The 23310-nt window shown below is 37.0% G+C and overlaps 4 protein-coding genes and 1 pseudogene across 10 annotated transcripts; 1 reads left to right on the top strand and 4 right to left on the bottom strand.

The window, feature by feature from the left end:
• Positions 1 to 658: 658 nt before the first annotated feature.
• On the bottom strand, positions 659 to 4225 carry LOC137724608 (uncharacterized). The gene is made up of 5 exons (XM_068463367.2): positions 3628 to 4225; positions 3146 to 3358; positions 2376 to 2524; positions 2219 to 2287; positions 659 to 2125 (listed from the first exon to the last, which is right to left on the bottom strand). Exons 1-5 carry the CDS (start codon positions 3826 to 3828, stop codon positions 928 to 930), a joined length of 1830 nt encoding a protein of 609 aa, XP_068319468.2. The 5' UTR covers positions 3829 to 4225; the 3' UTR covers positions 659 to 927.
• A 2842-nt stretch (positions 4226 to 7067) lies between these two features.
• LOC148696608 (transcription elongation factor 1 homolog pseudogene) lies at positions 7068 to 7337 on the top strand (annotated as a pseudogene).
• A 630-nt stretch (positions 7338 to 7967) lies between these two features.
• LOC137726947 (putative germin-like protein 2-1) lies at positions 7968 to 8768 on the bottom strand. Of its 2 annotated transcripts, none has more exons than XM_088693234.1 (2): positions 8642 to 8768; positions 7968 to 8497 (listed from the first exon to the last, which is right to left on the bottom strand). In XM_088693234.1, the coding sequence occupies exons 1-2, from the start codon at positions 8766 to 8768 to the stop codon at positions 7968 to 7970; spliced, it is 657 nt and encodes a 218-aa protein (XP_088549360.1). The 2 variants fall into 2 exon arrangements, with proteins under 2 accessions (XP_088549360.1, XP_068321998.2); XM_068465897.2 differs by having other exon boundaries at positions 7968 to 8506; positions 8654 to 8768.
• Positions 8769 to 14188: 5420 nt separating this feature from the next.
• LOC137727000 (putative germin-like protein 2-1) lies at positions 14189 to 14950 on the bottom strand. Of its 3 annotated transcripts, none has more exons than XM_088693926.1 (2): positions 14830 to 14950; positions 14189 to 14730 (listed from the first exon to the last, which is right to left on the bottom strand). In XM_088693926.1, exons 1-2 carry the CDS (start codon positions 14948 to 14950, stop codon positions 14192 to 14194), a joined length of 660 nt encoding a protein of 219 aa, XP_088550052.1. In that variant the 3' UTR covers positions 14189 to 14191. The 3 variants fall into 3 exon arrangements, with proteins under 3 accessions (XP_088550052.1, XP_068322056.2, XP_088550053.1); XM_068465955.2 differs by having other exon boundaries at positions 14189 to 14723; positions 14832 to 14950; XM_088693927.1 differs by having other exon boundaries at positions 14836 to 14950.
• A 664-nt stretch (positions 14951 to 15614) lies between these two features.
• LOC137725876 (small RNA 2'-O-methyltransferase) lies at positions 15615 to 22727 on the bottom strand. Of its 4 annotated transcripts, none has more exons than XM_088693924.1 (10): positions 22528 to 22683; positions 22377 to 22438; positions 21166 to 21459; positions 20385 to 20474; positions 19363 to 19820; positions 19024 to 19269; positions 17392 to 18493; positions 17168 to 17284; positions 16541 to 16672; positions 15615 to 16391 (listed from the first exon to the last, which is right to left on the bottom strand). In XM_088693924.1, exons 1-10 carry the CDS (start codon positions 22535 to 22537, stop codon positions 15942 to 15944), a joined length of 2961 nt encoding a protein of 986 aa, XP_088550050.1. In that variant the 5' UTR covers positions 22538 to 22683; the 3' UTR covers positions 15615 to 15941. The 4 variants fall into 4 exon arrangements, with proteins under 4 accessions (XP_088550050.1, XP_088550051.1, XP_068320806.2 ...); XM_088693925.1 differs by having other exon boundaries at positions 21166 to 21438; XM_068464705.2 differs by lacking the exon at positions 22377 to 22438 and having other exon boundaries at positions 21166 to 21438; positions 22528 to 22727.
• Between the last annotated feature and the right edge of the window lie 583 nt (positions 22728 to 23310).

Raw genomic sequence — 23310 nt, 5'->3', positions numbered from 1 at the left:
CACTTTATGTATGCTCATATGCTAGTATTAATAATAATAACAAAATATATAATTATATACATAAATTAGTAAGTACACATATAATATTAATAATATCAGTCTGGTACAGTATATTTTGGTACCATACCCACTATGTATGATCGGTGTAAATATCGTACTTTTACCAATTGGTACAAGTAAGTGACACAAATTTGATATATGATGATTAATAATTCAGTTGACACGATAATTGACAAAAAAGCTCACCCCTAGTTTTACGAGCTAATGCGGAGTTGGAGTGGTCAGGGTAGCAAACCGGGTTTGGATTTTTACTAGGCAACAAGCCCAAACTTTCCTTACCGGAGATTTGGTTAGGAGTTCAACCCAAACCAAACCGGAACCAAACTAAAATTTAGGAAAACGAGATCTGTTATTTTATTGGACCGCCAGTTTTATTCAAGACGCCTCACATTAATATTCGAACAAAATAACGGGAGAAGATGAGGGATGACGCAAGTAGAGGGAGGGAGAGACGGAGGTGACCGTGAACGTATAAAGCAAGGCTTAAAAGTTCGTCTTCAATTTTGAATTCTTGATTTTCATTTTTTGCATACATTTATACCCTTTATCTCGCACATTGTTTCCAAAAAAAAATTGTAAACTAAAAACGAAATAATTATTCGTAGTTTTTCAGTAGCTACAAAATTTATTAACTCCAAAGTAATTGAAGAAGCAACAAGTTATTGATTCCTTCCTTCCTTAACCTTTTTACCCATTGGAGGCTTGGAGCATCCAATAAGCAAAAAAATAGTTGTGAACTTTGTACCAAAAAAACCCTTTTACGTATACAAATCTTGAAGTATAAATGTCACACTGACATGAAAACAAGAGAATAAAATCGTACAGAAATTCTCCAACTACTGCAAATACAAGACCGATACTGAGTCCTCATGGACTATCTTGAAATTCAGTTATATCCTGGAAGCTCTGCAACCTTTTTCTCCTGCCCGCCTTCGGAACTGGGGATGATGAACTGATGTAATCCACTGATTCTCGCTCCTGCTGCTGATCAAAGCGCAAAGAACGGCGCACTGCAGAGTTCCTTGGTGAACCAGCATTTCCGGATGTAACATTTTTGTCTTTGAGATCAACTGATTCAAGCTTTGGGCCCAGACTTTTCACTTGAATTTGCAGACAAGGACTTTCAGGGAGTATGTTACTATTCAGGTTTTCGTTGTTTTCAAAGTATTCAGAGCTAAGCAACTGTTGTTCTTCTTCGACCATATCTGCCCAACTTTTCTTACCACAACTGTACATTGAAGAACTGACCACCGTGGCTTTGTCTTTCAGTTGGAAACAGTCATCATTCACCCGAGAGGTATGCTTCCAATTTCCACGTGATATAGGTTGCAGAACAGATCGTACTGCTGCATCTCCTTGGGGCCTCCTCGAATCTCTGCTAATTGGTGAAGACAAACTAGAGACCGAGTTGTGAAATGCTACTTCTGACTTTCCAACAGTTGAAGCTAGAAAATCTTCATTGAGACTTCTAACAGCATTGGCTCGCACGTTTTCTGTTCTTGGACATTGGTCAAATGAGAGTTTTTCATTTGAACTTCCAACTTTACGTCCCCATATTTCCCTCCTCGGGTGTCCACCATTAAATCCCCACGGAGATCTTTTTGGTTGAGAAAATTGAACTTCTGGATCCCATATAGCAGGAGCTGGAGAAAAAAATGTCTTCACATTCAAAGTTGTTTCTGCTCCCAGTATACCACCCTGATTTTCCTTGATTCTGCTGGAAAAACTAGACCTGCTCTCACAAGGGTTTACGAAATAATGATCTTTCTTCCATTGATCAACAGATACAGTCTCTTCTTCGCAACCGTCTGCCCGCCTTCTGGATAACATGTGAGATCTCCCATCCTGTTCAACTGGTCTTAAAACTGATTGTGCCTTTAGCTCGGTCAGCATTTGACAAGCACGCTCAAAAGACTTGACATAAGATTCATCCATTGGTTTATTTCCAGATGAATCTCTCACAACTTGCAGCAGAGATTTTGCTTCTGTAAATCTGTTCATATGCATCAAGCAGATTGCTAAATTGCATTGCTTGTTCTTGTCTGGCTCCAATGACAGAGCTTTCCTGAGATTTTTTTAAAAGAATAAATCATATACAATTAGAAAAATATATCGTTTCACATGTGGGGTATATAAAGCAGGATGTACAGAAACTTACAAGTAGTATTCTTCGGCAGTTTTGTAATCACCTTTCAGTAAGTAAGCCCAGGCCAAGTTTCCTAGTATTCTGCGTTGACAGATTACCCAAGTCATCTAATTATGCAGAACTTTACAGTCGAATTAGTATGAAGAATGAGAAAAGCAGTGAAATTCACCTTGCTCTCTCTTGTTCAACAGTAATTTGAACCTTCCTCCCCTGAGATCTTGCAGTCTTTGTCCTCCTTCCACAAAAAGCTACACCTTCGTCAATGTGTTTCAATTTGGACTGAAGCATTTCAATCTCTTCTTCAATCCTCCCCGACCGCTGCAAAACCGATAAATGTAAAGCAAGGTGAGCAACACATAAACATACATAGACACCGACAAAGAGAAGCATATGCAATTGGAATAACCTTACTGCAACATGTTGATATACCTTGAAATTATGATAGGAATATTCAGCAGTACCTTGTAGAAATAGATGTTAAGGAATACAAGCATTCGAGTAATAGATATTCAGAAATAATATCTTGTCGATAAACTCCCATAAATATATTCTACTGATGCATAACGAGAGAGAAATAGAAAAAAGAAAGGAAATAAAAGGCCACAGGAGAGGAACTCCTGCTTTTTAATTTACACTGCAAGTCTTCCCAGAAAAGTTACAACAAGGCCTACTTTTAGCGGCTTGGTTGCCTCAACATATTACAACAAAGCCTTATCCCGCTAAGTCGCCTCAACATAGCAAGAAAATATTGTAACCTAGTTCTAGACTTCTAGCAGTTCCTACTTTCGACTCACATTTGAGCACTAAACCTTCTTAAAGTCCTGAATATCACGTGTACAATACTTTTATAGCTCCTACCATGATGGAGTTACAACCGCGTATTCAAACAAGAAGATAACAAAATATAAGTAATTTGTCGTAGAAATGAAGGTGCTTTACCTTGTACAGTTCAACTAAAACATTGTTAAGAGATTCCTGAGAATCATACGGGCAGAGATGACGAAAAGATTTGATAGCTTCAATAGCCTCCTCCGCTCGATCCAATTGTTTCATCACAATTGCCATGTCTTTCAAGGCACTATCAACTCGATCCCCAGCATTTATAGCAGCCCAGAAGAGGGATATGGCTTTGCCTGGATCCTTTTCTATCAACTGCATTCGAAGAACGCAAATCGATCAAACAATATAGCAGTGGAAACCAATTGCAAGAAAGATATCCCAGTATCAATTCCATTAACTAAAGGAATAAAATTGGTCTCTAAATTCTTACCTTCCAGGAAAAAAAAATCATTAGGGGAAACCAATTAACAAGAAAGAAAAACAGTAGCTAATTTTGAAAAATAAGAACCGAAAGAAAGAAAAATCACATTACCCAAAAGAAATTTATACCAAATTACGCATAAAAATTCAATCTTTCATACCTGCACCTGTTTGGCTCTGACGTAGGGAGAATCGCCAGCAGGCACTTTATGCACAACGTGAAAATGATCCTCTCTATCAGAAGGCGACACTCTCTTCCTCTCTGACATCGGCACCACCGGAGGAGTTGGCGGCGCCGTCTTCCATGTCGCAGGCGGCGTCGAGAAGCCTCTTGTGCCAAAGTTCTTGTCTCGGGTCCACATTGGGCTATTACTACGAGAGAAAAATCTATGAAATTACCCAGGAAAAAAAAAATCACTTTCTCGGGAAAATCTTGAGACCCTTTTGGTGAATCTCTCCAAGAAAGGGATTTTGGTTGCCGGAAGGACGCGTCACTTTCTAGGGAAAGTTTTCAGACGCGTTTCTTGATAGATAGAGAAAGCGTCGCAAAGAAAGAGGGAAGGAAAACAAGTTAGTTTGCCTTGCCGCGTGAATTGTTTATATAGTTATGGGTTTCTGGGGATCGATGAGAAAGTGAGAGAAGATCACAGAGAAAGTGAAAGGAAAATGCAGAAAGGTGAGCGAAGTCGAATTGAGAATTGAGAGAAAGTGAAAGAAAATTAGCCGTTTATTCGTTTCAAAAGACAATAAAAAGAAAAATTAGCCGTTTAATTATAATTACTAGCCGTTGGGATTAGCGACGCTTCACACACGCAAAAAAAAAAGTTGAACAACGGCGGTTTACATCGGATTAAATTTATATTTCCCATCTATTTGATCCATGATTCTACGTTAAATCGATGTATAGCAAATGTGTGATATGTTTTTAAGCTGCATAGAAAGTTAGAAACTAAACTGTGTGATTGGTTGTGGTTTTAAAATATGAAATATTGATTGTAGAGAAAACGAAGCATAATGACGATCTTTTTTTATGCAAAATGATTTTAACGTCAATTAAAAAAAATACATAATACGCTTGTTGTATCATTAATTTAACGAAAAAAATCTAACATAAGGCATAAAGATAAAATTTCAAATCCTGAAAGTCCAAAGTGAGAAATGTAATTAGTATTGAAATATACGTTTAGATAGTAAAATTAAGCGACATAAAAGAATAATTTAATAAAAATTGATATCCTCCAAATCGTTACATAATCACTTTTCGACATTATTTAGACCCAAATAATTGCATGCCTCTTTGTTGGTCAAATATATTAGCTTTTATGACCTCAATCACAGCCACCACCCCTAACACTTTAACTCCGGCAACCTCAGCTGCCTCCACCACTTTCATCAAGTACTTCTTTATCGCCGGCCACACATGCTCGCGCACCTGCGCATTGATGTCCAATATCGTAAGCGCATTGCGGAAGCAACGCTGGCGGGGTGCAGGCGAGGCTATAACGTGGGTAGGCATAACGCGATAGGGTTGGTGGTCAGCACCGGAGAGACCACGTCTCCGAGCACGGTGCGCGATGCGAGGTCGTTGTTGTAAGTTAGGAGCTGGAATTGGAGTCTTTGTCTGGTGCGAATTTCAAGCGTGGCGCAAGCAGTTTGTTGTGATGAGTTTTCGTTCTTGAACTCGGACATGTGCATACGGTAGGCCAACTTGAACCCCATTGCATTGGTGATCAATTTGTTTACCACAAATCTTCCTAGACACAACCAGAAGAGCAAGCCAATGGATTAATTAGATTGAGAGCATGCCACTATTAGGCCACAAATTTAGTTGTGTTTATCTCGACTCTAAGAATCCCTTTATATAATGAATCAATCAACCCTTTATCTTGACTCCAATTCAAGAAAGCTTGCACATTCCTATTCTGGTTTTGAGTAATAATCAGAATTCCTTAATGTCGCGTAGAATTCCTTAGTGATCGTGTCGTGTCAAACTTGTTAACTTAACGTATTTTAAACTTCAAACTCAAATCCAGCTCATTTTACTCATTAAGGACAATATATTACTTCAATAAATAATCAAATGAAAAGACCCATCTAAATTTATAAATTCCTTTTGAGTCAACAATGCAACTATAATTATCTTGTTAAGCACCACATCTACGTACATGCCCCATAAATTGAGAGAAGTACTAAGAGAGATAGGGAATTAGTTTATTTAATTAACGAGTTGAAACAAGGAGAAGACCTTAATAAACCCGTTATTTAACGAGTTGACCGATAAATCATCAAATCTCGACTCAAACTTATTTTTTTCGTGCCAAATTAACGTGTCGTGCATAAAATTTCTAGATCTCAATTCTAAAATCCCTTAAAACCAAGAACATTGTATATACCTTTTAAATTCTAGACAACGTATTTTTCAATGGATTTGATTATTCATCCTATTGTGTATTCCAAAGAGAGAAATCAAGTTACATTAAAGAATAAAAAACATTAAAAACATTGGCACATATATACTTAATTTGTTAAAATTTACTATCTTGATCCTAATAGATGCAGAGTGAAGCCGGCAACTCGCACCAACTATCGCCAACAGTAACACGCCTCATTGAGAAATAATCGTGGTATAATTGCTTGATAATGAGATTAAGAAATTAATGAAGTGCTTAATTTAATCACCCCTAACGAACTGCGCGCCTTGTGTTGATCGAAAATGTCAGCTTTTCTGACTTCAATCTCAGCCACCACCCCAAACCCTCCGAAACCGTAAACCTCAGCCGCTTCCACCATATACTTTTCTATCTGGGGCGCCACACGCTCGCACACAGTCCTATTAATTTCCAAACTCGAAAGTGCGTTGCGGATGCAGAACTGGCGCAGTTCCGGCAATGCCACTTCGCGGGGAGGCACCGCGATGGGGTTGGTGGTCAGGTCCGGAGAGACCACGTCGTCGAGCACGCACATAGCGAGTGATGGGACGTCAAGGCCGTTGGAAGTTAGGACTCGGAGCTAGAGCCGCTGTCTCGTGCGGATTTCTAAAGTTGGTGACGTAATTTGCTGGCAATGCGGTGATGGGTTTTCGTATTTGATGGCGTACATGTGAAGAGCGTAGGTGATCGAGTCGAACTCCATTGATGGAAGAAATAAGGCCGCAAGATTATTGCCGGTTCATATGAATAGGTAAGTCTGACAGGGGAAAGCTTGGGGAATAAGTAACTCGGTACGAAATTAGGAAAATTAATCCTATTTCAATTAGGAAACCCGCCCATGAATGGTTTAACTTGGGTACCAAGTAAATATCAAAATTTAGGAAATCTGGGAAAACGTTGACCAATAATATTTGATCATTAGATTGGTCTGAGAACTCCTCCTTGCATTAGGAGGATAAAGAGTGGGTAATTTTCGTAAAATAAATTTACAACTGTGGTCAGCCAATTAACGCAGTAACTATTTCCTTTCCTATAGGCATCAAGACTCCTACTCAAAGAAGGTTTCCTAAATGAGCACTGTTGAACCGACTACTAAGGAACCAGAAGGACAAGCGTTTCTAAGAGTGCGATTCAGAATTCAGGAGAGAAATTTGTTGAGAGAAGTAAATTAAATGGGGAAGAGAGAGTCTACGGCAACAAAACCAGCAGCCAAGAAGCGATTTGCCGAGAAGCTTGATACTGTTTTCTGTTGCCCCTTCTGCAACCATTCCAGCAGTGTTGAGTGCCGAATCGACATGAAGAACATAATTGGTGAGGCTATCTGTTGCGTTTGCCTAGAGAGTTTCAGCACAACTGTCACAGCTTTGACTGAACCGATCGACATTTACAGTGAATGGATTGATGAATGCGAGAAGGTCAACGGAACCCTTAACGATGAATGATGATGATGGTTTCCTGAAAGCAGCTGATAGGATGTTTTTAAGTTCATCTTCTTGTTTTTTGTTTTTCCTTGATAGTTCAGTCGTTGTTTAATGGAAACTTTTGTGCCCCAGAATACAATATAGTATTTCCGAACCTTATTCATGTGGTGGTTAAACGTACGTAGTTTTTAACCTACGAAGGAAATAATGTCATATATTTGTCTTATATATATATATATATGTATGTATGTATGTATGTATGCATGTATGTATAAAACAAACAAAAAGACTAGGGTTGAGGAGTAGACCTATCTATTCTAAATATTGCTAAGTGAAAGAGGCATTTTTGGTACTCTTATATGAATTCTGTAGGCTGTACATCCTATACATGAAAATCTCAAGGAAACTGGTACGGTGACTGCTCAATTTCATCTCACAAACATAATGATTTATGGAATACAGGACGTGCTGCATAAACAATGTAGATATACGAGGTCCACAACGGACACTACCAATGAATTTCATGTTCGATTCCAAGGAGATTTTAATACACACTTCCAACAAATCTAACTCATAAATTGCAAATCACAAGTGTACTGGAGCTGTAATAATAACACAGAAATTTCAGAAACTAGTTTCCGTGGAAAACATCTAAAATTTAGCTTGAATGCTACTAATTACGGATTTGTCAACCTGGAAAGATTTAGCCAGAACATCTTCTGAAATTGCGGGATTGGATCCAAACACAGCATTAGCAATGGTGTTGACTCCCGGGTTTTGGCTACTCAGAGAAGAGAGTGAAATGGCAATTCCATTCCCCACATTTTGCTGATAGTGAACTAGTCCAACAGGGAACACAAACACATCACCCTTGTTAAGGACCTTCGAAATGAGCTTGTTGTCGGGGTTTGATGTCACAAAGCCAACATTGAGGCTGCCTTCTAAGACGGTTAAAATCTCAGTGGCTCGGGGATGAGTGTGGGGTGGGATGACACCCCATGGTGCGTAGTCGATGCGAGCGAGTGAGATGCCGAGGGTGTTGAGACCTGGAATTTGACCCACATTGACAGGGGTGACCTTTCCACCAACAGGGTTTGAGGTGTTGCCGGGGATGTGAAGTCCGCTGAAGAAGAAATGCTCAGCTGATGCTAGCTTGGAGTCCAAGCAAGGAAACCCATTTACTCTCGTTGCTGTGATACGTGCACAAATACAATTCACAAAGCAAAAGTTAAAGTCAGCGGAGGACTAAGTAGGATTAAGAAGTGTACACATTTTTAAATGCAAACTTAAAGCTTATCTTAGCACAAATAAAAACTGCAAAAAACTTCGATATGAACCTGAGCTAGTTGTGTCAGCGACACAGAAATCTTGCAATGGACTAGGCTCAAAAGCAATGACCAATGCGCATGTCATAGCAAGGAAAGTAATCAATAGCAAAATTTGGTTTGTCATCTCAATTAGTCTTTCACCTTTTCTTCGAGATATTTAAGTTATTGCAATTGATAGATTGAAAGAACTGAGAGAGAGGTGGGGAATTGAAGTATGAACTTGGTTATTTATAGAAAGCGGTATGAATGAATTAAGAACGAACATTTAAACGAAAAGAAAACGCTGCCGACCGTCGGCCGGCGCACCTTGCATGTAGACACTGGATAAGTCTTAAACGTTTTACTTAAGCTAAATTTTAACATAGGCACATCCATTAAATCCAAAATCAGTTCACATACCAAGTCCTTTACTAATTTTTTATACCTTCTGATGTGAGTAAAATACTGATCATGCATATTTTAATTTAAACGTATCAAGCCGATGCATTACGCTAAATTATGGGGGTCCAATCTTATGTATTGGGTCCAAATAACCAAAGGAAGGTTCAGATATAGGCAGTATATGTTTGTCCAAATGCAAACTCTGGGCAGATCCTCCCCAAGACTAAGTCAGTGAAAGAAGGATGACTGTTAAGGAATGGAAATTTTGTCTTCTATATATGATGAATTGAAAGCAAATTCATGCCTCTTTTTTTTCTTTTGAAAATATAATACTCTGAACTAATAATCTATGTGGAGGGTGATATGAATTTGGTTGCAAAGGGGCTGACTTGCCTTTACCAACTGGCGTCTAAGCGATGTCTTCAAATTGAAACTACAAACCACATTTCAATAGCTACTATTTTGGAAGACGGTAGAATAGGCAACTATTTCATATCCAAATCCTAATTGAAGTGACTTGTATTTCAGTTGGTTAAGTGTATTCGTCCTTATACTCAAGGTCTCGTGTTCGATCTCCCTCCTGTAGTTTAATGTAAATTATCTTATCATGTCATGAAAAATATATATAAATTCTGATCCATTAATCCATTACAATTACTATACAAGTAACAAACTCATTTTTCATTCCATACATTTGTGATCGAGTCAGAAAGGCCCGCATTATTTGCTACTCATGTGATTTTGATTTTGTATTTCTGATAATTTTGCACATCTGTCTGCTTCAGCGCTGCTAAATAAAAGATAAATAAAACAGTTACTTTTCTATAGCACAAAATTTTAGTTGGTACAACAAATCGTTCAACATATGATTGTTTGGTTCATTTTTCCTATGTATTGGACAGTAAGGAAGGATATCTGTGATGTACGACCATAGGAATGACCTGCAATATGCTTAGGGTTTGTCTTTTGTGCGATCAGTTTTGCTGCCCAAATATTTTATTCAAAAAATGGAATTTGGTCTGTAAATGGTAATTAAATTCACACCCAATGCCGGTTTGTGTCAATATAATCAACCAGAGGTTTCTCTTCACAGATGGAAAATCTTGTAGCATGTATGATATTGAGATATCATGTCATTTTTTATGGTCAAGCATATATCATGATTTATTCCTCTTTGATCAATCAAAATCATATACCAAAACCATAACTTTGATATTGATTCGCATGCTTTTACTTTCGATAATTGGATCCATCTTCGATCATTTGAGATGTTGGAGCAATACCAAAATCATACTTTTCTTTATATCGCACTTGATCGATCAAAATCATATACTTCGGTTTTGTCGAAATGAAAAAGATGCATAAAAATAATCAACCTCACCTAGTAAACTTGAATTCACATGACAAACAAACATATTATATATAATAGTTAATCTAGGCGTATTTCAATCTTGCTCACAATAGAAAACCATTTCATCTGTGCATAATACGTGATAACTCACGGATGTGGATGCCAACCAATACTTCTAGCCGCTAACAAATCAAGATGGTGAAGCCATAATTCATACCATACGCCATTTTGGTACAAATCACAAGAGTGGCGGCTGATATTCCGAGTCTACTTTGACGCAGTCGGCAACGTCAACAACATGGAAGTAGAAATGAGAGAAAAGGTTACAGAGAGAGTGGAGTGTTGGAACTGGCAATTGAGATTTGATGAGTTTCTAGGACGCGTTTGCTCTTTACGTTTGAATCTGAGGGGCTTGGAACAAAGGTTATTATGAACTTTTTACAAATTGCATGCGATAATATATTACTAAACTAGCAATTTAACGGATGATGTGTGCATGTAAAGGATAAAATATGGAATAAATAATTAGAAAATATGGAAGAAATAAATTATAGAAAAATATGGAATAAAGAGAAGTTAGAGAAAAAAACCTGGAACATCTTTAATTTATTTTACCATTTTAAATATGCATTTATGCATATTATGTAAATGTTTATTGCAGCCAGTTAATACAATCGAAATAAAATTCCGAGTTAATGCATGCACATCCATTAAATTCAAAATCTGTTTAATTCCTTCATTAATTTTCTAATCTTTGTGAAGCGAGTAAATTACTGATCAGTATGCATGTATATGTTAAACATATCAAGCCGAAGCTTTATGCTAAATAATCCGAGTCCAATCTGATTGACTTGGGTGCAAAGAACCAAACTAATCCAACAGGGATCCTTTTGATGAGGATCCTAGTGATATCTGAATCATGTCCGTTCATCGTATATTATGCATTCAGTTTTTATCAAATATTGTTTGTGTTTAATTTTAAATAAAAATATTTAAAATGATTTTTGACCGCACAATATACAATAAACAGACACAATTCATAGATCTCCTAGATCCTCACAAAGAGGATCCGGATTCCAAACTACAAAGAAAGATTCAAAAGCAGGAGGTTACAGAAATTCTAAAATTATAATATTATCAAATGGAAGGCTGTCTATTTGTTTACACCGTACGTGGCTTCGGCAGAGGCTGAATTGGTCAGGTAGATTTTCAGGGATATTGCATTGCCCTTTTTCTTTGTCCATTTGCAAACACTGGCCATTCTCCCCAACACTAAGGTTTCGTTTGAAAGCAATTTTAAAATTGACCAAAATCGTTTTCAGCTATTTTAAAATTATTTCTAAACGAGTGTTATGTTACTAAAAAAAAGAATACGAAAATTAACATACATTATTGTGTCGTAGACAAAAAAAAAATATTCTATAATGGACAAAAATTAAGTTAATACAACTAAACAAATCAACAATTTTTTAATGCAGCGATATATTTACATTTAAGGTTGTCTTGTGATGTGCGAATAATGATGGTGCATGTAGCATGCATGATATTGATATAGCATGCCACTTTTATGGTCAAGCGATATCTTTTTTTTTTTTTTTTTATGATAAAAAAAAATCATATTTTTAAATGATCAAAGAGATTGAATGTCTATTTCATTCCTAATCTGCGTAAAGAATGAGAGATTTCATATAAGGAACCGAAAGAAAGTTTTCAATTATCGTATGCCCTGAAGGAATGTTTCAACCAAAAGAAATTTTTTTTTTTAGGGAATGCATGCTTTTTTGACAATTGGATCATACGAGAGGAATGCAAAAAGCTACAGCTTTCTTCTCATTCTTGCATATCTTCGTAGGTATCAGTTGATAGTTTCTAGGATTCTTAAAAGAAATCACGTACTGATCCGAAAAATTAAACACTTACAAGTTACAAGCAGTTTTTGTTATCTCAGCTTTAATCCCGTCTTTCCCTTGAGAATTAAGCAGTTTGATACTGATTTTCATTTTGGATGAGAAAGAGTCCAAAAGGTGATCTCGAAATGCAATATCTGAAGAACAATATTCTGTACTTTTGAGACGTTGTTTCAATATTATTCTGGATATCGCAATTAAGACTGAAGAAGCTAATTAGCCGATACTGCCACATAGGGGCTAACACATCAGCTATTTCTAAAGTCGGTTGAAGTGTCAGAGTCTATATAGGTTACTTCCTATGTTGTGGTATAAGTACTATTTTTGTCATTCATCTGTATAAATTGAAATTATTCTTGTAAAGACATTTCTTGCTCTTGAAGTAATACAGAAAATCAGTTCACTTCATTTCTTCATGTTCAACACTTTTCTTTCGTTCTTGTTAAGTATTGGAAATGAACAACACCAATTGGGCCTAAAATAATCAAACATATAAACCAGCAACTATTTGCCGATGTATGCAGAATGACGCAGGCTAATTAAAATAGTTTTGAAAAAAAATTAACCATACTATTTGTTTTCAGTGAAGCAATTTGCCAATCTATAAGTTCTGAAGCAGAATGACACAGGCTAATTAAAATATTTTTGAAAAAAATTTAACCAGATTATTTGGTTTACTGAAGCTTCACTAAAAACAAATGAGTTTTTCAAGTTTTATCCAAAATGTATTGCTTATTTCTTGGTAATATGAATATACAAAGGCTTAATTTTGTACACTATTTTGTTCTAACAAATTCTTTGGCCATCTCAAAATAACGCTAGTGTCACCATCTTACACTCTATGACGTGCTACTTAATTAACGTTTTTGATTTTAGAATTAGCATACAAAAACATTCCTTTTCTTACTAAACATATAATGATAAAAATTGGTGTAAATAAATTCGAGTATTTGATGTATTTGGTGGCCCCTTCTTTCCTTGATTCTAGGTTGGTAGACCCGGCAAGGCCCTTTTAGGGATCACTCTCTTTTATTATGCTATACTCTTGTTATGGTTACTTATTCTCAATAATATCGTATCTTTTATAAAAATAAGAATAAATAATAATAATAAAAAAAGATTTTTTAACCAAAATGGTCATTGGGATTTACATAACATATCACTTTGATCCTTAAGATTGAAAATCACGGCGAGTTAGCCATCAAGAAAGATACCATTCTCTTCTTCTCGTCGAGAAGTATGATTTTTGTTTTTGAATCACTTGATTTCGTTAAGTATTGAAGAAGTTATGAACGTTTAAAATTTACCTAGTTTTCGGTAAGTTTTTCAGTTTTCCTCAGACCAATCACCTTTCAAGCTATTTTCCGGCCATCTTCGGCAACCATTGGGCTTACAAATAGGTATAATCTTGCTCTACACTTTTCTATCTTCATTTTGATATATTATGGGTCGAGTTTGGTTTAAAAACGATTGAGTTACGAAGCTTTGAAAATTGCCAAAACTTCCAGTCAAGAGTTCTGGGACACTTAACGGAGTTTTTAACGGAATGACTAAAATAATGGATGGTGGACAATCTCAGAAACCATTTCTATTGATTTTCAATGTTAGGAACCAAAGTAATGTGTTATGCAAATCTCAATGACCATTTTAGCTAAAAAGCAAAAAAAAAAAAAAGTTAACAATAATTATAAAAATTGATTAAAGCATGTTGAATGTTCTTGTGCTGTCACAGGGCACTCAGATATGAATCAAGATTGATATCAAAGAATTTCATACAAAACCCTAGATTTCATGGACAAACTTCTACAAATCTAACTCAAAAGCTGCAAAAATACAAGTATATATAAATGGGGATGAATGATGATATTAAATAACAAGAACTAATTTAATTCGATGGATGGAAAACATCTAAAATTTGGCTTGAAGATCGCTAATTACGGATTTGTCCACCTGAAAAGACTTGGCAAGAACATCCTCAGAAATAGCAGGATTGGATCCAAACACAACGTTAGCAATGGTGTTGACTCCAGGGTTTTGGCTGCTCAAAGAAGATAGAGAGATGGCAGTTCCAGAACCCAGGTTTTGCTGATAGTGAACTAGTCCAACAGGGAACACAAACACATCACCCTTCTTAAGGACTTTCGAGAAGAGCTTGTTCTCGGGGTTTGAGGTCACAAACCCAACATTGAGCTTGCCTTTCAAGACCGTCAGAATCTCGGTGGCGCGGGGATGGGTGTGGGGAGGGATAACACCCATTGGCGCGTAGTCGATGCGAGCTAGTGAGATGCCGAGGGTATTGAGTCCCGGAAGTTGAGCCACACTGACAGGGGTGACTTTTCCACCAACAGGGTTTGAGGTGTTGCCTGGGATGTGAAGTCCACTGAAGAAGAAATGGTCAGCTGTTGCAAGCTTGGAGTCCAAGCAAGGTAGACCATTTACTCTTGCAACTGTGATATATGAACAAATCCAATTCACAAACCAAAAGTTAAAGTCAGTACCAAATGCATATATAGTTTATGATTTTAACCTGATTAACCGATATCGACACAAACCTGTGCTAGTAGCGTCGGCAACACAAAAATCTTGCAATGGACTAGGCTCAAAAGCAACGACTAGAGAACATGTGACGGCTAGGAAAGTAGTTAATACCAAAAGTTGGGTTGCCATCTTAATTTTTCACCTTCTTCTATGAGATTATATATGAAGCTATTGCAAACGAGAAATTTAAAAGATTGATAGAGAGAGAGAGAGGTGAAGGAGTTGTTGGATGGACAGAGATATTTATAGAGAAGGTAGAATTAGTGATGGCTTTCAATGAAGAACAACGATACAGAAGAAAGCGCGGCCGACCGGCCGGCCTTGCATTCTAGACACCGGAAAAGTCTCAGAGCGTTCAGTTAAAGCCAAATGTAAACAGGTGCATCCACTGAATCCCAAATTTGTTTAAAGGTTTGTAGTCATTTCTTAATTTTCTACTCCTCCCGAGTGTGATGTGCATTTAGAATTCTTCATGCATGCGTTAAACATATCAAGCCAACATCTGAGTTTTTTGTTTGGGCACCCGGCTGGGGCTGATATGGTCAGATTATCAGTTATATATTGCTTCATGTCTATGTCGACGTACTAATTTTGGTCATTTTTTTTTTCCAAGACCAAGTCTTAGGGGTAGAAGAATGATTGTAAATTATATTTATCGATTTTTTTTTTTCTGTTGGCCCGACGGACAAGAGGAAATTGTGTAAAGATGCAGAAAGGCCTGTCTCACGGAATCCGGCAAGCATAGCCGGAGGAAGGGGGATCGGAGCTGTTCAGTGAATTACTTGAAAGACAATTTGAGATGAGAACAAGCAATGCATTCTGTGTCGTTTAACAAGTTTGATTTAACTTACCCGCTACACGAATATTAAAAATCAAAATCATCAAATGGCACATATTATGGTGGTAATCTATTCTCCTAATGCTAGTTGATACAGTCCATTCCCATATAACTTCTTGTAGACGTTCTAAATCCGCAATAGGAAGATCATCTCCCGGAGGTAGGGATCCCCACCGTCTGAAACCTGGTTTTCTGTCACTAGATACCCCGAATCCAGTTCTAAGTCAAAATATAAGCTCTGTTTCATGGGTTCGGAAAATCCTGCACGAATATCTCAGTTCATCAGAGAGCAGATCTTGGCCTATCGCTGCTATTCCATTCCCATATAACTTCGAAAGGTTGTTCCGGATCTGAAACCTCTGGAAAAGCAACTTCCTTGGTTACGTGTTCCTGTCTAAAGACAGCAATCTGGGAAGCAAAACCTGGTTCTGTATCACCGGAACCCCCAACTCCACTGAACTCAACACTGTAATTGTGCTTCGCAGCCAATTCAGTCGCCCAGCAATTGAACTGCTCTCTCGTCCACTCGAACTTGTGGTCATGGTTACGAAATTTACATTGTGCTTGACTTTTGTCATCCGGGTCATCTTCTTGGCTTGACAAATTGGATTTCTGGAGTATCACATTGTATTCGTAGTTTGGAGTGGAGACAATAAGAACCCTTGGACAAAATAAACTTAGCACCACGTTGCCAAACTCAGATGCTTGATCTTCCTCCATATGCTCTATTACCTATGATTTCCAATCAGAGTAAGCAACATTATAAACGAATTACAGTACAACGGGGACATCACGCTTGATTTCTGTGAAAACAGGAATATTTACAGATTTTATGTGGCAGAACTTTCTAAGATGGGTTTAAAAGAAAAATAAGAGATTACCTCTAAGCAAGTGCCAATATCAAATCCACTCAACCGGGAATCAAAATTTGTAATTGAACCATCGTAAAGAATTGCTGAATTCATGGCTGACGTAATGGCATCTGAATTTGAGTTTAATTTGGAATGAAGTATCTGCAATATTGACAGAAAACTAAGGTTCATGGCTAAGGCAAGTGTTTAACTAAATGAACTTCATGGAAAAACAAACAAAGAACAAATATCTAAAATCAGTACACTAATACATAAGGAGGAAACGGTTCTATTTCGTTTCTTGTACCCACCATGACCGAGCAAACACACGGATAAGGTTCATCCTAACAAGGGATCCTTTAAAATTAAGTAAAACCAGTATTAATTCTCTAAAACATAAATTAGAAAAGTCTTAACAAAGTGTATCACAGGTCTACAGCAAGGCAAGATGTCACCCATTCCCTAAATGTTTTGGCTGCACCGGGCTTTCTGGTGACAAAATCACCAGCAACTATCTATATACATAGGACCCGGCATATCTGTCACATTATTTATTCCTGTAAATGTTTAAATTAAAAGATAATAGCAGAAAAAAAAATAGAATAAGCAGATATATACTCTAAATGCAAAAATCAGTAGTTAAATTATGATTCAGACCTTTGCCGCACGAGCAAGACTCTTTCGTGAAATATCAACACCAGCAATTTTTTCCAGAGAAGTTGGATAGTTTAATAAAGAATCCAACAAACTACCAGAGCCACATCCAAAGTCAACCTGCAACAATTACAAAGGACATGAAACTTAATGTCATATAAACAGTGTAATAAAAATTTCGGCTTGATAAACAGTGTAAAGCCAAAAGATGATAAAAACTCATTTACCAAAGTAGTTGCACAAGATTCTTTGATGCTTTGCACTGCATATTCCACACGCTGTTTTGAAAGTGGAGGGCTGAAAAAAGCCTGCTCCATTCTATCCTCTAGTGGTTCGGTTACCCCCAACAAAGTTATAGTGTATTCCAAATAGCAGGTTTCTGAAGACAATAAGGAAAGCATCCTAGCAGAATCGCCAGCTGTAGCTAAAACCAACTCTTGAGGTGGCAAATCCATACTGAAAAAAGCCGACTGACCAACAGTCATTTGTGTAATAACTGACTCAAGATGTGGGATCACTGCTCCAGATGCTATCTCAAACTCAAAGTCATCACTACTTTCCAAAAGTTCTTTCGTATGTTTGCCTTCAGTCACCAAAGAAGTAGAATAGCTTACACATGCTAAGGACCCAATAGATGGACAAACACCAGAATCCGGTCCTTCTATACTTACGGAACAAATTTCAATTCCAGGGGGAGCAAACAGTGCATTCACAGAGTTGGAAAATGATAATTTTCCTTCTTCAGTCTCTTTATGCCCAACAGTATGAATATGATGGCACAGCATAAATGTTTTAATAAAGTTTTGGGAATCGAATCTAATGTTGTGGCCATCAGCAGAAGCGTTTAGTCTCTCTAAAGGCATAGTTAGATCCCCAAAATATGCATTTAACCATAACAGAACTTTCAAAGAAACATTCTGGATGGCATCACTCTGCTTCTTAAAAGTCTCTTTTGGTGAGCACTCTAAAATAAAATCCTGAAACTTAGAAATTATTTTTACTTCACATCTAAAGCTACCTCCGGATTCAACTATCTCCTTTACACCAGCATCAACAACACAGCCATTTGCATATTGTGTCTCTTTCCCAGCCAAGTCTGTCACCTTTAACTTCTTGTGTGATATTGGTGACTCGGATGATTCTTCTAGAGTGTTTTGAGGAGAGAAGATGGGCTCAAGCCGGTGCTGGCGGCAGAATGTACACAGTATCTCCCTTGGAATCGAACCCTTCCATTTTGCCTTAGCAGTAAATGCTAAAGGTAACTCAGCTGCAAGTATTGCTTCTCTGGACAACTTGTAAATTCCACTTGGTGTCTTGCCAATGACCATCCTGTAAAGTGTAGACTTAGATTTTAGGTATGATTGAATTATGCAATGTTGTACACTTTTATTACTGAATGATGCAGCAAAGAAACAGGTGGAGCGTTCCTCTTTTCTATATACTTTTCAAATTTGGATTTTGGAAAACAGTAAGTACCGTGCGGTTTTGAAGGATATGTCTCAGTGGTCTAGGTTAAACAGTATTCAGGTCTTTAGTATGAGAGTCGGAAGCATTTTCTTCCAAGCAGGGATTAATATTTCATCATTTTCAACCAAATGTATTATATTTTTATAACTAATAAAGCCAGAAATTTCTAAGAGTTTTATGAGTCCTATTCCTTCTCATTTATTTGAGAAGGATGATGCTACAGAACCAAAGTATTTTTCCAACTATCGCACATACAGTGGGTCCAACAATATGCATATGAAGGTTGGGAAAAGAGCTTGGTTACGAAGCATTTTTTCCATTGGCACAAAAGCAAGGTAAAAGAAGAAAAATGTTTTTAAAATGTGAACAGTACAGCAAAAGTCAGAAAAAACCTGTGATATGATTGCAGGGATACATCTTCATAGAAAAGGTCTTTGGACCTCCATGTGTATCCAATGGATGCCAAAACAGCGTCACCATATATATCTTGGCCCGACAGGTAACTTGCTCTTGCATTGAAAGATCCTTCAGAATTACAAGCTCCTTTGGCATTTAGAAGATCTGAAGAGATATCCAACAGAGATTTCTTTGGAGCAGCAAAGTACAGTCTTGTCTCAGAGGAAGCTTTACCTATAGGCCTGTCAAAGAATTTGTACCGCAAGTTAAGCACAGATGGTTACAGAGTCAACAAACTGTCCTCCCAGTTTTTCCACATTATCCTTTTAACATACCTTGAGATCAGAATGTCAGCAGCGTTCAATAACCCAAGTTGTTTTGCTATAACATCCAGGAAATATCCAGAAGATGAGAGATTTAGGATTACTCTTTCAACACTCTTCTCTAATGAACATGGTACATTTATGGCTTCAATCGGAAATATTTCTTTGGAGTCTGATTGCTCAACAGATGATGACTCTATTATTTCAGGAGTGTATGGATTTTTCCTCCTAATCCAGAGATCTTCCTCAGAAGTAGCAAGAAGTCCAGATAATTTAGCAGCAGCCCTCATAACATATAATATAGCCAAGAAAGGAATTGACTCCACCTTGGGATTAATGGATTTACACATATTAAAAAGTGTTGCGTCAAAGACAGCAATGACTGCAGCAGGAATTTGACCAGAAAGATCACCTTCTCTCTGCAATGCTGCTCTGAAGTGACCACTCAGAGGATGAAGAGCTGGAAGAAACTATAACAGTGAAACATAAGAGAAAATGTCAAAATAATAACTCAAATCAGTGCTTCAAGAATATCTCAGAAACTTATTTCCTAAAGCAATCCAGGTCAAGAAATATCAGACAATTCACTTCCATCTCCACATAGTCAAAGCCAACTGAGTCCTTGAAAAAGATTTACAAGTTGAGAAGAAAGTGAAAGATAGAGTGAAAGTGAAGGATAGAGAGAGGTAAAGAGTACTTGACAGAATAAGCACAAGAATTTATCAATTTAAGCATGTGTTATTACGGATAGATTTTGGAACAAACTTAGGAACAAAGTTTCATCATACATATATGTTTATGCATACAATTGGAGCACGACCGTGATATAAATAAGCAGTAAGCGCTTCCAAAGCTCTCAAATTCAAAGAAATAACAGGGATGCTAGGTCAAAGAAAAAGCTAATACACTCTTGTCCAATTAAAAGCAATTAGGTAATCAATACATAAATTAAGAAAGGTGATCATCATATGCTTTTTGTAAAAACTAATGTAGACATTTATACGTGGCAGAACATGTATTAACTGTTTACCAACCTCGTCTGAAAATAAAAAATTGACACGAGAGACTAACTCATCCCATGCTTCCTGCAGAGTAGGGACTTTTGTTGAGGGATTAATGCCTAGCTGCAGGAAACAGAAACAACATTTACTAACCATAATCATAAAATAAGAAAGAAAAACAATCTTGCAAAGTTTTTGAAGAGGCAGTAAGCTAATATAACCTTCACAAGTGCAACAGCACACAACTACTACAGCAAATATTCATAGAATAAAAAAAACTACATAAAAATTATACATACAAAGAATAATTCTATAAAAATGAGCAAACACGTATCTCAACATTTTGTATAATGTAGAGCAAGAAAATAATTTGCATCCTAATTCAAACTATTTAGATCCACCATCCCTCGTCCAGGTGTCTAGATGAGAAAATTTATTTCCACCGACACCAGATCCCCTTGGCTCATACCCCCACACAATGGAAGAAAGGTTTTACGGTAGCAAAAACACAAATACTTTTAAGTAAAAAATTTATCTTCCATATCTAGCTGTCCAAAACAGGACAATTGCTCATGCTCCTCGTTATTAATTAAAGCGTCAGTATGTAACTGATCAAACGTCACATTGAGATGGGTGATGTCCAAACAACAAACATAAGAGGATCAGACAAATCAATGTGGGAATCTCAATTCTAATTATAATTGTTGAACACTGAGCAGAATTTCCATTAACTTTATTGGGGTAGTTAAACAAATAATAGAGTGGGCGAGCCCAACTCAGAGCCATAAGATTACAGAAAGGAGAACAATCCAACCTTTTCTAAGGCCAATTCAGCAGCAGACTGTTCTGCATCCTTCTTCTTTTTAAAGGTTCCAGATACGACAGTAACTTCTGGAAGTTTCAAGGTACAGCGATAAAGGCAAGGGCCCTTCTGCATAATGGCCAACCCTGGACATCCATTTTGAGGAGACTCATGCACTTCCTCTACTTCATAGCAGGCTGTGCTACCGAACTTTTTGTGTATGATAGCCTTAGGCGTAAAGGTAGTGTTTCGCACTGCAAAAGTTGCGGCTCCTTCAGTTTCCATCTGTACCCAAGAGGTCTTCAACTATAAGTTTTTATATATGTTAGATAGGATGTCCTTTATGTAATTAAAAGTTACGGTTATAATCCAATGATAAAATCAGACGGAAAAATTTTTCTATCCAGCTACCAAACGACTACTACTTATGTGATTACATTGCAAAATAGCTAACAAATCTCAAGGAACAAAAACCAATGGCACATTCCATACATTGGAGTAAACCATAGGCCATAATACTCAAAAACACGACACCAGTAAGAAAATAAAACATAGACCGCAAGACAATGTCCGTATAACCACAACTTAAGATTCAACGTCTCCTGTTCGACAGTTTCTAAACAATCATCCTGAATAAATGCCTTAGGTTAACCGAAAAAGAGAAGAAAAAAAACATGTGGATATCCTCAACCCAAGTGACTAGTAGCCAAAAATAACTGGAGAAATTAAACACAAATTATACATTTGAGTAAGCATAAAAATGATAAAGTCGTCATTTCGAATGACTATCATATTCAAAACCAACATATTGACAATGAAAAACAGAACGCATTATATAAAGACAATATTTGTATTAAATGGTAAAGAAAGCAAACATATTTCCATCCCAAAAACATATATCAAATGAAAATAAAAATAAGAACCCAAAATTCCTAATTCTTTTCGTCAGTAAAGTCTCGAAACGACAAGACAATAAGCCAACTTTTGATCCCCCAAAAGTCCATTTAATTATGATAACATTTAGTCGCTGGGTGATCATAAACGAAAGATCATAAAATAAGATAAAAATACAAAATAAATTTAAAAAACTAAACTTTCAGCTAATAACACAGCAATGCGCTAAGTAATCGTAACAAAGGAGGCTGAAAATTACTGGGTTCCTTAGAAATAGACAAACGGAGCTAATTAAACATCAAATTTGCACAGAAAAGTTAGAGGAATACTGGAATTTGTTGGAAAATTGGAGATAGAAAAGCAAACCCAGTTCGAAAAATCAACGGAATATCTACAAAAAGGCATCAAAAGGTGGTGAAGATATAAAGCAATGGCAGGCAAGAGAGGGCATACGATCAAAGAAAACAGCAAAGGCCGTACCTTTTCGCATTCACAACGGCAATGGCCGAGCCTGAGAGAGGAGGGAGAGAGAGAGGCACAGAGCAGAGAGAGAGAGTGAATAATGTGTGCGTTGGTGGGGTTTTGGTGGGGCAGCAGAAACGATATAGAGAGAGAGAGAGAGAGAGAGAGAGAGAGAGGTTTTGGAGGAAGGAAAGCAAAGAATATCAACATGAAACTTGTACATGCTTAAAACTTGTACATGCGGTTGGGATTGTGGGGGGACCCCGGCACTCGGTCTTCTTTTTGGTCCTTGCCTTGCTTGCTAAGGAGTAAGCCCCCTTTTCCCTTCCCAAACTAAAACTTTCTTTTACACTAATGAAACTACGAAGCGTCTACGAAGATATTTTCATGATGGACCATCAGTTTATGTATAATCATTTCATGTAGTTAACAAGTTAGTGTCAAACTTATTACAAATATAAAAGTCGAGTCAAAATCTACTTTGACCAAGTAAAGATCAGATATTACGATGTCAACTGATTATGTAGCCAACTCACATTTATTATCATTGTATTTTAAATTTTAATCAATTTCCATTGAATATTGTGTCATTCCAAGTTTAATTGGTTTCCTTTATTTAGGAATTGACTTCAAAATCTTTTCAAATTTGCATTTTTCTTCTTCTTTTGTTTGAAATTATCTTGTATCTCAAATGGTTAAAACTTCAAAGCACATATTTTTGTACTTAATGTCCTGTGTTCGATTTTTTAATTCCCACAAATCATTTGTAGTTTGATTGGCCGACGTAGAGACCCAAACACG

This window comes from Pyrus communis, chromosome 5 (assembly GCF_041283825.1).
Source record: "Pyrus communis isolate YQ-2024b chromosome 5, ASM4128382v1, whole genome shotgun sequence".
In the NCBI taxonomy this organism is placed as follows: Eukaryota; Viridiplantae; Streptophyta; class Magnoliopsida; order Rosales; family Rosaceae; genus Pyrus; species Pyrus communis.
Note: the sequence above shows the minus strand (reverse complement) of the source record. Positions and strands in the feature narration are given on the sequence as shown.